Source organism: Canis aureus, chromosome 16, assembly GCF_053574225.1.
Source record: "Canis aureus isolate CA01 chromosome 16, VMU_Caureus_v.1.0, whole genome shotgun sequence".
NCBI lineage: Eukaryota > Metazoa > Chordata > Mammalia > Carnivora > Canidae > Canis > Canis aureus.
This window is the reverse complement of record NC_135626.1, coordinates 19,277,559-19,295,668: the sequence shown is the minus strand read 5'-3', so window position 1 is coordinate 19,295,668 and position 18,110 is coordinate 19,277,559. Positions and strand designations below refer to the sequence as shown.

The following is an 18,110-nucleotide window of genomic DNA, read 5'->3' as shown; positions in this document are numbered from 1 at the left end:
TTGGTCTTTGGTTCAGCCAGTTTATTTATTATTTATTTCTTTATTTATTTAGAATATTTTATTAATTTGTTCATGACAGACACACACCGCGAGGCAGAGACACAGGCAGAGGGAGAAGCAGGCTCCCTGTGGGGAACCCGACAGAGGACTCCAGGATCACGCCGTGGGCTAACGGCGGATGCTCAACCACTGGGCCACCCAGGTGCCCCGGTTCAGCCAGTTTAAATCCCAAGCCATCTTTGGGCGGTGGGCTAGTCCGTGTGACACATTCATTCTCCTTTTGCCTTAGAAATGCAGCCCAGGCTGCGGCCCCTAGGGGCGGGGAGCGAGGACTGGGGCGAACCCCGAAGTGGGCGCACAGGTCGTAGCCCGCGCTCCCGGCCTCCGCCGGGCTCCGGCCGCAGCCCCGCCCCCGCCTCCGCCTCCCCGCGCTTTCCGCCCCAGCCCGTCGGGTCCTCGCGGAAACGCCCGCGCGCCCCCGGCGGGGGGAAGGGGCGCCCAGCCCCGGCCGGCACGTCCGGAGCGTCGGGGGGCGGGGCCTCGGGCGGCGGCGTCATCAGGCCCCGCCCACGCCGCCCTGCTATCTCCCGCGCTGCCCGCCATTTTGTCTCCAGTGTCTGGTTTGCGGTCGGCGGTGTCGGAGGCAGTGTCTCGGTCCGTAGGCTTGAGGCAGGGACCGGCGTCTATTGTCTGTGTTTGACTCCGTGGTTTGGTCCCGGGCCTTCCGGAGCTGTCCCGGGGCAGTCGGCAGAGGCTGCCGCCACCGCCCCCGCCCCGCCCCTCCGTCCCCGGTCCGGGAGGGACCGAGCCCGCGTCACGCCCCTCAGCGCTCACCGGTCCCTTCTCTGTCGTTGCGTCCGCATCGCGCCCCCGGAATCAGACGGTGCCCCATAGATGGCCAGCTTTCCCCCGAGGGTCAACGAGAAAGAGATCGGTGAGGAATGGGACGGTGGGTGGGGGCTGCTGGGGAGCGGGGAGTCCCCGGAGGAGGAAGCGACTGAGTCTGAACGGTGGGGGGTGAGCCGGGGCCGAGCGCTGGAGCCAGGAGGAAGGAAGCGGGTGCCGCCGAGGGGTACGTGGGCAGCGCTGATGCGGCGCCTGCCGGGCGCCTGGCTCGGCGGCAGGCAAGCGGCGGATCCTCGGGTCCGGGGAGCCCGGGGAGCCCGGCTTTCTCTACGCAGGTCCGCACACCGCCAGGGTCCTGGGGTCCTCCGGGCCCCACGTCTGGGGCGTCCAGTGGGTAGGCGAGTGCCGGCCAAGTCTCGGGGACTCTAATCTCACGACGGGGAGGCGAACTTGTGTGTTCCGAGGGTGCTCGAAGGGGAGGGGTCCTCGTGCACCTCGGCCGGAGGGGCGCCGGCAGCCTGAGGGAAGCGGTGTTCTGGAGAACGGTATGGCGTTCAGAACGGCCGGGGTTCAGGGGAGGAGACTCGGTATCTCGCCTACACAGAGGAGCGGGGAGGAGCGGAGCGGCTGGGTGGAGCGACGGAGGGCAGCGGTGGTATGAGAGCGCACTGTGGAGAGGCCTCTGGAAAGCGGCGGGACCGCCTCCGTGGCTCCGTGAGAGCGCCCCGCGTTTCGCCCCACGTTTGAATTCTGCCTTGACGGTGGAATCCGTGGGACGACTTTGGGGGGGGGGGTTGGTGCTGTGCGTTGATGGAGAGGCTGAGTCGACATTGGACTTACCAAGTCATGTTACGCATCTTAAATATGTACGGTTTTCATTTAAAAAATTAAAATAGAAAAAAAAAACAAAATAAAAATTAGTAAAATAGGGTCGCCTGGGTGGCTCAGCGGATGAGCGTCTGCCTTTGGCTCAGGGAGTGATCCCAGGATCCAGGATCGAGTCCCACGTCGGGCTCCTTGCGTGGGGCCTGCTTCTCCCTCTGGCTGTGTCTCTGCGCCTCCCTCTCTCTCTCTCTCTCTCTCTCTCTCTCTCTAATAAATAAACAAAATCTTTTTTTTTTTTAAATAAACAAAATCTTAAAAAAAAAAAAGGATTTAGCAGGCCCCTTCTCCAGAAAAAAAAAAAAAAAAAACACACACACACAACAAATCCAACACTGAATTTACTGTGTTAATTAAATGAAAATTGTTGGTGGCTCCAGAGCAGAACCTTTGCATTTTCCTGTTCTTCGGCTAAATGTATGCCTTTAAATATGTGGAGGAGGTATTTCTAGAGAGAGGGAAAAGCTGAAGTATCCAAAAGGCCCTCTATCCTATATGCGGGTTGAGTTTTTATATCTAGAGACAGTAATTTTAGAATTCTGACTTTTGGGGGACCTGGGTGGCTCAGCGGTTGAGCGTCTCCTTTCAGCTCAGGTCGTGATCCCAGCCTGGGTGCTGGGATCAGGTCCCACGTCAGGCTCCCTACGTGGAGCCTGCTTCTCCCTCTGCCTGTGTCTCTGCCTCTCTCTCTCTGCCTCTCATGAATAAAAAAAAAAAAAAAAAAAAAAGGAATTCTGAACTTTTGTTTTCTGAAGGATAAGGATGAATGACAGGTTAGGAGGGGACTTTAACCCTGGTCTTAATAACTATAAAACAAAATTCATGACCAATTTTTATTATAGCTATTTAAAGACTTTAAGTCCTACTAAAGTAGAACGTAGAACTCAGAAGTTCTTAATCTTAGTCCAGTGGGCTTTTTTTCTCCCTCTGCTGCACAATAATATCACAGATAAGTGATCTGCCTTTCATTTATCTGTTTTACTTGATCTTGATGAACTATTTTGAAAACTTTCCAGTCCTGTCTTTTAAGGGCTGGATAGTTTCTGAGCATACCTGCATGAGGTAGAAGAACCATCCACTAAGTAGCCTTTTCAATTGAAAATTTTTGCATAGTAGATCTCTGTGTTATTTGCTGGCTATAGTATAAAATTTCTAGCCAAGTCCCACATATCTAAAAGAACTTTGGCCTTTCTTAAGCTTTAAAAAAAAAAGAGTTTCTTTGTTTCTTTTTTCTTTGGAAGTACCATTTGGATACAGAGTTAAACAGTAATATCTTTGTAGCTTTTTATCGTTCAGTGAGGACTTAAGTTTTCCCCTTTTTTCTCGGTATTAATTATAGCTCTTTGGTTTCTCAAGTACTGAAAGAGGAGAGGCAAGATTCCTAGAATGATTAAAGGAGTCCTGTGTGACAGGGAGTACTGCCTGAGGCTGCTGCCCTCTTTCACAAGGCACTACGGAAGATCCTCCCTTTCTGGTTATGAAATTGCAGAGAGGAATGTGAAGAAGTAGCTAAATCTGGTTCACTTGGTTCAGCAGTGACTCGGTGTGTTACTACTGTACAGATAATGTAGTGTTAAATTTTATGGCTGAGTTCCCATGGCAGGCAGCTTTCCCCTTATTAAAAAGTCATTTAAAAAATAAAAAAATAAAATGTCATTAAATCATATATTTCTTAGGATACTAACATTAAACAGCTGCAGATAATAAAGGTGTAACAATTTTTTTTTTCAAAGCACTTTATTATAACCCTGTGCTACTGATAATATTGTACCAGTAAGTATCTAAATGAGTGCTTGGATCATTTGATGCAAAAATCATTTGAAAAAAAATCACTTGCTATGACTGTACAAGCAAGGAAACACAAAGCTAATTATTAATACAATACTTTGACAGTATAGCATCTATTTATTTGGTAGTTTCAAAATAATGACCTTGAATTTCTATATATTTAAGAATGAATCAGCTTATTATTTCATGGTTTTTGTTATTTGAACCAGTTTTCTAGTTACTTTCCAACCTTTATACAGAGGAGTTTTGTGATTGTGGTCACGCTAAAAGAAAAATAGAATGATCCTAAAATACAGACTAAAAGAGTCTTTTGTGGGAAAGTTTATGCTTGCTAAAGGAGTGATGAGTTCTAGTCTAATTAGCCAGATGTTTTTGAAGTTGAATGCAAGGGCTAGTCCTCTGTTTTTTTGACACAAAGTTTATATGAATATACTCATCAAGTTTAGCTAGGGGCTTTCTCTTTAAGATAATGCTTGGATTTTTCAGTTGAAAAGATTTTTTTTCCCAGTTGAATTTCATTTTATTTTTATTTTTTTTCCCAGTTGAATTTTAAAACTTGCTTCCCTGACTTGTGAACTTTGCTTTTTTTCTCTTAGAATTTATGGATTTTAAAAGATAGGTAAGGGGGATCCCTGGGTGGTTCAGGGATTTAGCGCCTGCCTTTGGCAGGGCGTGATCCTGGAGTCCTAGGATCGAGTCCCGCATCAGGCTCCCTGCATGGATCCTGCTTCTCCCTCTGCCTGTGTCTCTGCCTCTCTGTGTGTGTCTCTCATGAATAAATAAATACAATCTTTAAAAAAATAAAATAAAAGGTATGATTAAACAGAAACCCAAATTATTAAAAAAAAAAAAAAAAAGATTTAGGCAGGAGTTGCAAATTCAGGAGCCAGGCCCATGAACTACCGTAGTGAGATGACTGTGTGACACTATGGACTTGGAAGAATATAAGGAAAAGCAATGTAAGATATACCAAGGCCTTTCAAAAATCATTTATATGTTTCAAAAAAAATCATTTTGCAGGCATATGAGGGTTGCTGATTTGTGGATTTTATATTAAGAAAGTCCTGTAGGGATGCCTGGGTGACTCAGCAGTTGAGCGCCTCTCTTCTGCCCAGGGCGTGGTCCCTGGGGTCCTGGGATCAAGTCCCGCATCAGGCTCCTCTGGGGAGCCTGTTCTCTTTCTGCCTGTGCCTCTGCCCCTCTCTCTGTGTCTCTCATGAATGAATAAATAAAATCTTTTAAAAATTAAAAATTAAAAAAAGAAAGTCCTGTAACTGCTGGTGAGATTAATGTCCCCTTATGTCGTATTGATACAGTTGGGGTAGGGGTGGGAGTGGGGATGGGATTCTGCTGCTTTAATTAAACCACACCTGAAATACTGTGTTTATTTCTGGATGCCACTTTTACGAGGACCATTACTAACTAGAATTTATCCAGAAAAGTGATGGTGGCAAAGGTGGGGAATGGACTTGAAACCATGTAATCTAAGGATTGATTGACAGGCCTACGGAGTTTAGCCTGGTGAAAAGATTTAGTTGCTGATGTCACAGCTGACTTCAGTATGTGACTATCAGGTGAGAACGGTTTTAAGTTTATTCTCTTAGGTCAAAATTGGGACTGAGTGGGTAGAGTGGGCAAGGAGGAGATTTTTGAGCCGTCAGAAGGGAAATTTTTGATAATGTCAGCTGCATAAAAATAGAATAAGCCTTATTAGGTATTCATATTTATGAAGATCGTAGAAAAATAGGTCTCAGTTTTGTTTTCCCTTTTTTTTTTTTTTTTTAATTTTGGTTTTAGGTTTTACTTTTAAGTAATCTCTTTACCCAACATCAGGTTTGAACCTACAGCCTTGAGATCAGTCACGTGTTCTGCTGACCTAGCCAGCCAGGCACTCCTTTTACTTTTTAAACCATAGCTCATTTGGTAATGTATCAAAAACTTGGGCAAGGAAATATTGAAATCATTCAAGAATGGGAGCTTATACATGTGCTTTCATATTCATTCAATAAATATTTACTGATCACCCATTATATCCCAGGTGCTCCACTGGCTGTTGACAGAACACACATTGAGACTTGAAGTGTCATCACCTGAATGAATATGTGGGGGGCAGGGGGGTTTTATCTATCTGCTCTAGCAATAAGAGTATAAGTGGTTCTTTTTTTTTTTTTTTTTTAAGATCTTATTTATTTATTCATGATAGAGGAGGAGACACAGGCAGAAGGAGAAGCAGGCTCCATGCAGGGAGCCCAACACAGACTCATCCTAGGTCTCCAGGATCACACCCTGGGCCCAAGGCGGTGCTAAACCGCTGAGCCACCCAGGCTGCCCGAACAAGTGGTTCTTATTTAAAGTGCAATATATAGGATATATGTAATTTAATTGTTGGTAAGTTTAAGCCAAAAACAAAAAATACGCTAGATGTTGATCACACAACTAATCACAAAATAGATAATAGGAAAACTAAAATGATAATTAGTTTATACCTAAAAAGGAAGAGTAGCAAAATTTGAAATCAAGACCAACCCAAGAAAGCAGTGGTAGTGATGCACTGATAAAGATTCTTTTCCCAAATTGAGGAAACTCTGGTCAAGTTTGCATGCACACATGTACCAGTAGGAGCTTATTGATCATGCTTCTTGATAAATGCACAACAAAAAGTCTCTGTATACTCTGGTAATATGCCAGTTTTTGTATGAATGATAAATTTATTGACTAAATTTTATTTTTATTTTTTATTTTTGACTAAATTTTAAAATGTATGAAATTTTTCCATTCTCTGTCCTTAAAAACCAAAAGAATTCCATTTTGGGTCAGCTTGTGGTCCACTAGTAAGCTGCTTGAGGACCCCTATTTGAGGATCACAAATGTAATGCATTTTAAAGCACTGGTTGGGAGATTGTAATAAATAACTTTTAAGTCCCTTCTAGTTCTGGGGGGCTTGTGATTTTTGTGACCTGGGCCTGAAAAAAAAAAAAAAAAGTATTTTTTTTTTTTTTTTTTTTTTTTTTTAAAGAATATTCATGTGGGGTACCTGGCTTGCTCAGTTAGTGGAGTATATGCCTCTTTATCTTGGGGTTGTGAGTTAAATTATTTTTAAGAAATCTTTAGAAAAAGAAAATGATCTCTTTAATATTCATGTTTAAATAAACTATTTATTTATTTTTTAAATTTAATTTATTTATGATAGTCACAGAGAGAGAGAGAGAGAGGCAGAGACACAGGCAGAGGGAGAAGCAGGCTCCATGCACCGGGAGCCCAACGTGGGATTCGATCCCGGGTCTCCAGGATCGTGCCCTGGGCCAAAGGCAGGCGCCAAACCGCTGTGCCACCCAGGGATCCCTAAATAAACCATTTAATAGTGCTTTTCTTTGAGTAATGATATTGTATTACAGTGATTTGTGGTTTTTGAAAACGACAAATTTTTTTTCTTTTAAGATTTTATTTATTCATGAGAAACACAGAGAGGCAGAGGCAGAGGCAGGCTCCCTACAGGGAGCTCGATGTGGGTCTCGATCCCAGGACCCCGGGATCATGCCCTGAGCTGAAGGCAGATGCTCAACCACTGAGCCATCCAGTTGCCCCTGAAAGCTACGAATTTTTGGAAGATACTTTTACAAAATAAGTTTAGCCTGTTGCATTTTAAATGTTAGTAATTTGATGAGGAGATAAGACAATGCAAATCAAGACTTACTCATTGCTGGCCCTGATATATATCATTATATTATTATCACTTAACTAGTTTGTTTAATTGAAGCTTTCTAAAACTCTTGGGTGGAGAGAAGTTGGAAAATCACTTTATCTAAACTTGAAGATAGTTATCATTAAAGGGTCTTCACATACCTCCCTTAAGAGAGTAGAAAGCAGAACTCCTTATACCTTGTCTGCATAGAAACTCAATGGAGTTAAGAGTTCCAAATTAATACGGAGGCAGTCTCAAATTCATTATTGGTTATATATGGCATCCTGTGTATTTTTTTTTTTTTCTTCTTATAGTGAGATCACGTACTATAGGAGAACTTTTAGCTCCAGCAGCTCCTTTTGACAAGAAATGTGGTCGTGAAAATTGGACTGTTGCTTTTGCTCCAGATGGTTCGTACTTTGCTTGGTCACAAGGACATCGTACAGTAAAGCTTGTTCCGTGGTCCCAGTGCCTTAAGAACTTGTAAGACACTCTTCTTTTTTTGTATTTTGTATCTCTTTGTAGAATTTACCATTTTCTTTATGTGGAGTAATAAAAAGATTTTGATATTTAAGTTTTTCCTTTGTAGACTATTGTAAATGTATTTTAATCATAAGCTGAATATATTTATTGGAAAATTTGTGGGAAGAATTGCTTAGCTTTATACGTTATAGAATACTTTCTCAGATACTTTTATGCTTTTGTATTAAAAAGTGGGTTAATGGTTCCTTGGTAGTATGTATATTGTGCCAAAGCAGGTGACCTTTGTTATGTGATGCCTTTTGGATTTTACAACATTTTATAGTGATAACAGTGATCGTATAATTATTTTTTATGTACTTACTGTTCCTCTGCTTGGATTTGAGTATTTGTTGGAATTTTTTCTAAAATGTATCATATACTAAATTGAATCTCTCCCTCCCTTTTGTGTCTAGTTGACTTTCATGGTTGTATTAGTTAATGTCCTTATTACACATTATTTTAGGTCTAGAAAGTATGGGAAACTACTAATTATTGTGGGTTATTTTTGAGGTAATTTTCTGGTGTCAGTTTTATAATATCTTAAGTAAATCAGGCTTTGAATTTATTTGGTCATACCCTCATAGCTAATAGCAACTTTTCCCCTTCCCATCCATAGAATTCTATTGTTACTCAGTATCACTATGATAATAGGTTATTTTAACCTTTATCATTGTTTCATTTATCTATTTGCTCTAGCAATAAGAGTATAAGTGGAGTCCAGAGTAAGTAAGTAATAACTAGATGTCAGTCTGACCTTTTTTCTCCCCTCAGTCTCTTGCATGGCACCAAGAATATCACCAATTCAAGCAGTTTGAGATTGTCAAGACAAAACAGTGATGGTGGTCAGAAAAATAAGCCTCGTGAGCATATTATAGACTGTGGTGACATAGTCTGGAGTCTTGCTTTTGGATCTTCAGTTCCAGAAAAACAGAGTCGCTGTGTCAATATAGAATGGCATCGATTCAGATTTGGACAAGATCAGCTGCTCCTTGCCACAGGGTTAAACAATGGGCGTATCAAAATATGGGATGTATATACAGGTACGGAGCCATAGTTTTAAAAGCAAACTTGATTTTTTTGTGATGCAGGGCATCTCTCATAGGCACTAGAATATGTGATTTGAGGATTTTAACGTACTGAAAAGCAAGAATTGGTGTTATGAGTGTATCTTTTTAATCGTGGCCTGCAGAGCATCTTCAGCTCATGGTTTTACTTTAAGAAAATAGAGTTCTCATTGTTTGATACTCTTCAGAGAATACTACAGCAAGAAGGGCATGACTAAGTAATGTTTAATTCTTATTTATAAATTAATTTATAAATTAGTTTAGTTTACGGTTTAAATGGCAAGGTACTTCTTTTTTTTTTTTTTTTTTTTAAGATTTTATTTATTCACGAGAGACCCAGAGAGAGAGAGAGAGGCAGAGAGACACAGGCAGAGGGAGAAACAAGTTCTATGCAGGGAGCCCAATGTGGGACTCTGTCCCGGGTCTCCAGGATTGGGCCCTGGGCTGAAGGCCATGCTAAACCGCTGAGCCACTCAGGCTGCCCCCAAGGTACTTTTTATATACTTTTTCGATGAGAGCTTGGCAGCTTTCAAGGCAAATCTGATTTTCAATAATTGTCTAACCTTTGGGAGGTTTTAGTGATATTTTATCTAAGGTTTAACTAGATAGGTTGAGAAGTTAAATTCTTTGGGCAATTAAAAAAAATGACTGTGTTCATTGACTAAAACAGTTTCTGGCTGATATATACTCAAAAATTTGAAGGATTTTTTAAAAATGACCATTAAACTATGTACAGTAGAACACAGCAAGTGATATTACTATTGAGTGAGGATAATGAGTTGGTAAATTTGATTGGATTCTTGAAAAAAATTTAAGGAAAGCACATTAGATTTTCATAGAAAACTCACAAAATTAAATAAAATACATTTTTCACTTATTTTTGAAAATTTAGGATTTTGTGGAGTGACATGAATCTTTGGGGAATTTGACAGTCCATTAGTAATCCAAGGCCAAGGAAAAGAAAAGGGAAAATTTGGTTTTATATTTAAAATCATTATACAAAGATTAAAAATTATAATTTAGGTATTCCTCATAGTAAAATGACTTATTTACATTTCAGGAATTCTCTTTAAAGTTATCTAAAAAATTTAGGCTTAGCTCTTCAGGAAACAATCCATTTTAAAACATTGTAAATAGAGAATCTTTAAAGGTGACGGTAAGGGACGCCCGAGTGGCTCAGCACTTGAGTGCCTGCCTTCAGCTCAGGGCGTGATCCCGGAGTTCCAGCATCGAGTCCTGCATCGGGCTCCCTGCATGGAGCCTGCTTCATAGTCTGCCTGTGTCTCTGCCTCTCTCTGTGTCTCTCATGAATAAATAAATAAAATCAGAGAGAAAAGAAAGAAAGAAAGAAAGGAAGAAAGGAAGAAAGAAAGGAAGAAAGGAAGAAAGAGAAGTGACAGTGAAGTCCCTTTAACTTGAGAGAGAAAGAAAGAAAAAGAGAAAGAAAAGTGACAGTAAAGTCACTTTAACTTGGGAAACTAAGGAGGTGCCAAGTGTTTCTGCTTAAATTTTTTTAATGAAGAACCTTATGTTTTTTAAAATGGGAAGCTGATAAAAATTAACATTTTTTTTTCTGCTTTTCCATTGCATTTAGGAAAACTCCTCCTTAACTTAGTAGATCATACTGAAGTGGTCAGAGATTTAACTTTTGCTCCAGATGGGAGCTTGATCCTAGTATCAGCTTCAAGAGACAAAACTCTGAGAGTATGGGACCTGAAAGATGATGGTATGTCTTTTTTCCAGGCTGGGAAACAGAATGATTTTCTTGATGTTACTACTGAGAGATGTCAAGAAGTGTTGATTATTGGGGCATTTGACTTTAAAAGTGATGTATGATCAAAGTTTCCTTTTTCTCTGCTTAATCATTTGGTACCTTGACCCATGTAGATGAAACTATAAATGTGACCCAGAATAGGAGCCAGCCGTTACTTTGAACAATCTGATAATATTCAGAAACTAACCACACAGATCTGTATCAACTATATGAGGGCAAAACCTGGGTCAATTTTAAGGTTTTATATGAATTGGTCTGCATTAGTTTATTTCCTTCATCTTAAAGATTTTATTTGGGATGCTTGGGTGGCTCAGCGGTTGAGCATCTACCTTTGTCTCAGAGCGTGATCCCGGAGTTCTGGGATTGAGTCCCGCATCTCCCTGCATGGAGCCTGCTTCTCCCTCTGCCTGTGTCTCTGCCTGCCTCTCTCTCTCTCTCTCTGTTTCTCATGAATAAATAAATAAAATATCTTTTTTAAAGGGGGAGGTCATATCAGAAAGGGAGACAGAACATAAAGACTCCTAACTCTGGGAAACGAACTAGGGGTGGTGGAAGGGGAGGAGGGCGGGGGGTGGGGGTGAATGGGTGATGGGCACTGAGGGGGGCACTTGACGGGATGAGCACTGCGTGTTATTCTGTATGTTGGCAAATTGAACACCAATAAAAAATAAATTTATTATTAAAAATAAAATAAAAAGGGGGAGGTCAGATGGTAAATATTTTAGGCTTGTGGACCATGCTGTCTCTGCTGTAGTTACAGCTCTCCCATTGTAGCACAGCATAAACAAACGGGCATGGTTGTTTCAATAAAACTTTACAAAAATAAGCAACTGGTTTATTTTTTTTTATTTTTTTTTAGCAACTGGTTTATATCCAACCCTTGCTATAGAAGTTTGTGATTCTCCCATTTTTGAAATGCTGCTCATTTGAAGTGAACTTTAGAGTTAACACAGGTATTTCTTTCTGTTCAGGAAACATGATGAAAGTATTGAGGGGCCATCAGAACTGGGTGTATAGCTGTGCATTCTCTCCTGACTCTTCTATGCTGTGTTCAGTGGGAGCCAGTAAAGCAGTATGTATCAAAGTTCTTGTACATTCATTGTGAACTGGATTATAATAATGTGTGCATAATCATTTTAAATCTAAGAAACCTATTAAATCTGTGCTCGGTGTCATGAATATCTTAAATGTTTTATTTCATGATGGGGGAGAATTTGCATGAGGGAAATTAAATATAGTTATTGATTGTGGAGTGAGAAATTGGATTGCCTATAGTTAGATAATACTCATAAAGTAAGGGGTATGTCAAATTGACTTTTTTTAAGATCTAGGAAAGGTTATGTGCTATAGAAGAGATCTAGTCCAAATGTTAAGACATTCCCGCTAATTATCTTCTTCTCTGTTGTTCTATTTTTTTTTGTCCAGTTTGCTGTTTAAAAAGTTTTGATTCCCAGCTGGTCCTGGACATTTAACTGAAAAAAAAGTAACTTAAAAATCTAATACTAAAAACAGCACTCATGATGTCTAGAGTGAATTATAGATAAAATTGATATGGTCTGTCTTGCATAGCATACCTGTGGACAGATTAAGTATAAAGTGATTCTTGAGATGTTTATGCTGATTAATGAGCTCTCTTTTAGTTGCCTACCAGCTCTTAGTGTAGTTAAAGAGATCTTATTAGCTTCAGATGTTTATGAAAAATGTTGGAAGTCCAAATACATGTGATATTCACAATACACTCTGAATTATTGGGGGTGGGAGACTGGTTTTAAATGCATTTTATTTAGCCAAGAAGTATGTTAAAATGATAGTAGCAAATGTTGGAAGTTTAGAAAAAAAGTATTTAGTTCTTTAAAAATCATAAGAAGAACAAAGCTCTAGATATTGACATTGCTATTTTAGGCTGTGTGTTTTCCATATGCTTCTTGCTTTCCCTGTCACAGGTGGTGGCAGCAATATTGGTGTGATTGAGGTTATGCTGGCACCACTCGCACACAGGCGCACAATGGTGTTAGCTGGGCAGAAAGAGTGGCATCTCTGGCTACCGGGCTGGGGGCGACCTTTACCATAGGATGAAGTAACCTTGCATTCGGCTGCAAGGTGTACTGTACGTACACAGGTGCTGGTCGATGTCCACTTTCTGCTTTTCTTTCTTTCTTTTTTTCTTTTTTAAAGTAATTTCCCCCACAGTGAAACCGACTGATGACTCCAAGTAAATTGTTCTTCCAGTCTCATGGAATTGGGAGTCTGAGATGTGAAACCAATTTAATGTAATGTAATTGGCTTTCAGATGGTTTCTCTGTGCTGTTTTTTTGGAATTCTTTGAGATGTTAGAGATACCTTAAGACTTTGATCCAACTTGAAATTTGTATTTATTTTTCTTTGGTAGTAATAATATTGTGTCTGTGCAGAAAAAAAAGTAGCAAAAAGGATTGCTTTACTCCAAGAGGAGAGATTGTCTTAACTAGGATTGTTGTAAACCTCCAAGCTTGCATTTACTATAACTAGACTGAAGTAATAAACATTTGAATCCTATTCAGAACTATTCTGCACAGTCTAAGTACTGATCTTATAGAATCAAACTATGTATAAACTTGTACTAAAGTAATTTAAATATTTTATGCTTAAAATGACTAATGATTGTGGTCGGTTTGGGAAAAATAAGATTGGCAAATCTTGATTCACAGACGTGTTAATTGTAATATTTTTATAAAGTAGTCTTTTCGTTTTGTAATGTGGTTTAACATCCTTGTTGTTTGCCAAAGAAATTTCATTTGGCTGTGAAAATTTCTCTTTGCTTGCAGTATCTGTTTCTCTTCCTAGGCTCACGTTGGTGACCCAAGCCTATTGTAAACAAGTGATTATCTCAAAGGGAGATGCCAATGGAGTAACAATTTGTTAACATTACATTTTCTGTCTGTATATTTTTTAAAAATTTGGTAGTTTCTGGAAAAAAAAAAGGGGGTTTGTAGTATTTAACCCTATTTATTTCTGTATATTTTAGTTAATTAGTTTTTGGAATAAATGGATTTCAGTATAACTTTGTGGTTAAATTGCATTGCCTTTTTTATGTTTAGGCTTATTTTTAAATTAACATTTAACAGAAACATTTGAAATAGAATTTGCATGTTTACTTTAATTAACTTAAAGACTGATTTTAATCTGACTATGACACTGAGCATATTCTCTTAATTATTCATAATTTGTAATGTTTAATATAATGTTAATTAAATTTAGCAGTTTTAGATTAAGTTGTGCCATTTTGTCCTTTGTGTGCCTGAATGAAGCTATAACATTTGCCTTTTTATTGCAGGTTTTCCTTTGGAATATGGATAAATATACCATGATACGGAAATTAGAAGGACACCACCATGATGTTGTAGCTTGTGACTTTTCTCCTGATGGAGCATTACTGGCTACTGCATCTTATGATACTCGAGTATATATCTGGGATCCGCATAATGGAGACATTCTGATGGAATTTGGGTAGGTACAGCATGAATTAATTGTAGTCTGGGATTCATGTCTGGCTATTAGTATAACGTTTAAGAAACTATATGAATGATTACAATCACTAACATGCAAGACTTAAAATTGTAGTATATCATAGTTGTAAATTTCAGTATTATTTAAATCCTTGAATAAATCAAAGCTTTAAATATAAATTCTAAACAAATTTGGCTCTCTTGATACAGATTGTGTTATTGTCGTTCGAATAGTATAGGACTCTAATTACAGTTTCGGGCCAAGGTTTTTGAAAAACCATTGAAACATGTTGGAGTCACATTGTAAAAAGGAGATTGGTAATTCTTTCAAGGTTCCTTTCATTTAATTTGGATCAGCTCCACTCAGTCTCCTTGATTGTGTTCATTAAAGCCACTTTAAACATTATTCAAAGTCAGATGTACTTTGTACCTGGGCAATTTTGCTTCTTGAAGTGACTCACATTTTCACCGAAAACATGTACTTGACCTCAGGCACCTGTTTCCCCCACCTACTCCAATATTTGCTGGAGGAGCAAATGATCGATGGGTACGATCTGTGTCCTTTAGTCATGATGGACTGCATGTTGCAAGCCTTGCTGATGATAAGTAAGTGTGGGAATTACAGTTTGACCTATTACTATCTTTTAAAGATTTCCTTTCATCTTTCTACTTACTAGAAACCTTTTCAAGCCTTAAAAAAAAAAAAAAAAAAAAAAGCTTTTCTGCCATGTGGGTTTTAATTTCTCTTTCTCTAGATAAGACTTTGGGAGATGTGTGTCTTAAAGAAAATTGACCTGACAAGTATCCATGTAAACTAAAGATAATGTATGCCTTTCTCTGTGTTTCTTGTTTGTTAACTGGTGTAGGGAGACTGGGTAGATTTTTAATTAGCTCTTAGCTCACAGATTTATTTTTCAGTAATACCTTGTAAAGGTTGAAACAGAAGGACATTTTCAAAGTGAAACATGGTAAAAGCAGAGTCACTTGTGTCCACTGCAGTTGAGGCTACAAGATGAAATGTTGCACGAGTGAGCTGTGCTGCTTACTGGTATGCAGAACTGGATAGCCATTCCATTTGCTCAGCTTTTATCATGCCATGTGCATGGATACAGTATTAAGTAGTTTGGTCACATTAATTCAAAAAGCAACTCATTATCATCTTTCAAGAACAAAGAGGAGTTTTTTTTTTTTTTTTGCCAACAGTCATGGTTTTTCTGTTTGTGCAGATTTTGAATATCAGGTCTCTGCTGTTTCTAGACACATTCTACCTATGTGAAAGGCTTTTTAAATCCTTGGAAAGAGTAAAACAGATCAGATATTGAGTGTAAGGAGAAAGATCCTGGTTGTGACCATTATGGATCTGAACACTAGGAAGGGAAGGCAGCTAAGCATTATAGTCTCTTAAGTGTGAGTTGATCCAAATTACTGATTGGTATAGGCTAGAAAATATTTTTTTTTTAATTATTGGAAGATTTCTTTTTTTTTTTTTTTAATTTTTTTTTTCATTTACTTATGATAGTCACACAGAGGGGCAGAGACATAGGCAGAGGGAGAAGCAGGCTCCATGCACCGGGAGCCTGACGTGGGATTCGATCCCGGGTCTGCAGGATCGCGCCCTGGGCCAAAGGCAGGCGCTAAACCGCTGCGCCACCCAGGGATCCCTAGAAAATATTTTATAAAGCAAATTAGAGTAATCACTTGGCTGCAATGGTGTGTGTGTGTGTGTGTGTGTGTGTGTGTGTGTTGTGCACGCATGTGCCCACACACAATCACACAATTGCAGGTATGGTGTATATTTTGTGACTTAGAGTGGCATTTTTTTTATCTGAAGTATAGATGTTGCTTTTACCTTTAATTTTGGGTTAGATACTCACTGGACAATTTATTTTCTTTCTAGAATGGTGAGGTTCTGGAGAATTGATGAGGATTATCCAGTTCAAGTTGCACCTTTGAGCAATGGTCTTTGCTGTGCCTTTTCTACTGATGGCAGTGTTTTAGCTGCTGGGTAAATTGATTTTTCTATTTTCTTTAAGAGGCAATTTAAGGTGGCTTTTAGTCAAAGTAGCCAGTATTTTATTGTCACTAAATCTTCTATAAGGGCTCTTTATAATTCTGCTGCTTTGTCATAGAGAAGGTCATTGATTAGGGCTCCTTTATTAGGTTTTAATGTGTATTTGTGACTCTTGATACACAGCCTTGGATGTTAGTTGTTTGAATGGTGGGATATTGAGATTACATGTATGTAGATGACTGAGCTTATGATTTTTTTTGTTTTGTTTCTGTTTAGGACACATGATGGAAGTGTGTATTTTTGGGCCACTCCAAGGCAAGTCCCTAGCCTTCAACATTTATGTCGCATGTCAATCCGGAGAGTGATGCCCACCCAAGAGGTCCAGGAGCTGCCTATTCCTTCCAAAGTTTTGGAGTTTCTTTCCTATCGTATTTAGAGGGCTCTCTCTTCCTGGTACTAGGGGCTGACAGAGCACACTTGACACAAACCTCAAGCTTGACTGACTTCAAGTATCTTTTTCAAGGTTTAGAAGATTTATTTAATTTGATGCATTCTTGTAGTGCATTTTGATCGTTTGAGCATTTAAAAATATTATTTATAGACTATAGAAGAACTGTTTGCGGACATATCAAATGTAATTTTTTTTCCTAAAATTTAACTGTGAAAACATATACATAAATGTATATATTTAGATATAAGCTGCTATGTGTTGAATAGATCCTTTTGCTTTTTTAACTTAGTTACAACGTGTATATATTACTTCAGTAGAGCCTCAATATGTATCTTCACTGTAAAGTGGAAGGAAGTTTTGTTTTTTGTTTTTTGTTTGTTTTTGATTCTGGGCCGCTGAGTTTGATGGTAAATATTGGCTAAAGGAACCTGAATTTCCTGATTTAAAAAAAATGCAGATTTGGTCAGGGGTGGAGTCAGACATCTGACCTGCAAGTAAAACCTCTGAGGAAAGGATTTTTTTCTTTAGAAATGGCATCCAAGGGGTAGAATTTGAATGTGACATTATTAAATAAAAAGCAGAGCCAAGGTTTAACTAGGAAAGGGGTGTGTGTGTGTCTGTCTTTTTCTCATCATTTCTCCCCACCCCCACCCTCGCCCATAACTATAACTGTTGCTGCGGGCTTTAATTTTGGAAAGCAACTTGCTACTTCAACCCCGTGGTATAAAGTATTATAAATTTTAGTTATTTTGCAAAATCCGTCTACTGTATTATTGCTAAATATTTTGTTACTTGTACTAAGGGACAATTTTAAGACCATGGTTTTGCTTGTTTTTTTTATGTTTTTTTTTACATGTATCATATGGTTCTGCAGAGGGTAATATTGGTGATTTGCCAAAGAGAAGCAATACAGTATATCTGCTTTTGCCTTCTGTTTTTTGTCTTACCTGCAGATATTAAGAATGTATGCATTATGTAAAATGCTTGATTATATATATTTTTGAGTTTTTTAATTAAAGACTTGTGAAAAACCACCATCACAAATGTTTCTTAAGTATGTTGGACGGTTTAGTGCTTTTGTGTGTCTCCAGTGTAGGACCAATGCAGCACCACAACAAATTAAGCAATAAAGGTAATGAATAGCATAAGCACTACTACTTTATAGAGTTGATACTTCATGAATGCAGCAATTTTTATATTGATTTGTTCTGGGAGCACTGCTGTAGTACCTAATGCTTACTGGCTGGCTCAGGCAGTGGAGCAGATGACTCTTGATCTCGGGGTCATGAGTTGAAGCCCCACATTGAGAGTAGAGATTACTGGAATGCCTGGGTGGCTCCGCTGTTTTAGTGCCTACCTTCCGCTCAGGGCGTGATCCCGGAGTCTGGGATCAGTCCCACATCGGGCCTGCTTCTCCCTCTGCCTGTGTCTCTGCCTCTCTGTCTCTCTCATGAATAAATAAATAAAATCTTTAAAAAAAATAATAAAGATTACTTAAATAAACTAAAAAAAAAAAGGCCTAGGAAAGCTCTAGAACAAGGGAAAATAACTGTTGAGTGAAAGAAAAATACAACCTTTTAGAGGAACCAACAGGCTTATGGAAGT

At 39.3% G+C, this 18,110-nt stretch overlaps 1 protein-coding gene across 3 annotated transcripts; it reads left to right on the top strand.

The window, feature by feature from the left end:
* The first annotated feature begins 601 nt into the window (after positions 1-601).
* On the top strand, positions 602-17,539 carry WSB1 (WD repeat and SOCS box containing 1). Of its 3 annotated transcripts, XM_077852073.1 has the most exons (9): positions 604-934; positions 7,513-7,681; positions 8,492-8,760; positions 10,379-10,510; positions 11,530-11,630; positions 13,872-14,044; positions 14,536-14,649; positions 15,941-16,048; positions 16,331-17,539. In XM_077852073.1, exons 1-9 carry the CDS (start codon positions 895-897, stop codon positions 16,488-16,490), a joined length of 1,266 nt encoding a protein of 421 aa, XP_077708199.1. In that variant the 5' UTR covers positions 604-894; the 3' UTR covers positions 16,491-17,539. The 3 variants fall into 3 exon arrangements, with proteins under 3 accessions (XP_077708200.1, XP_077708201.1, XP_077708199.1); XM_077852074.1 differs by lacking the exon at positions 14,536-14,649 and having other exon boundaries at positions 602-934; XM_077852075.1 differs by lacking the exon at positions 10,379-10,510 and having other exon boundaries at positions 603-934.
* The last annotated feature ends 571 nt before the right edge of the window (positions 17,540-18,110 follow it).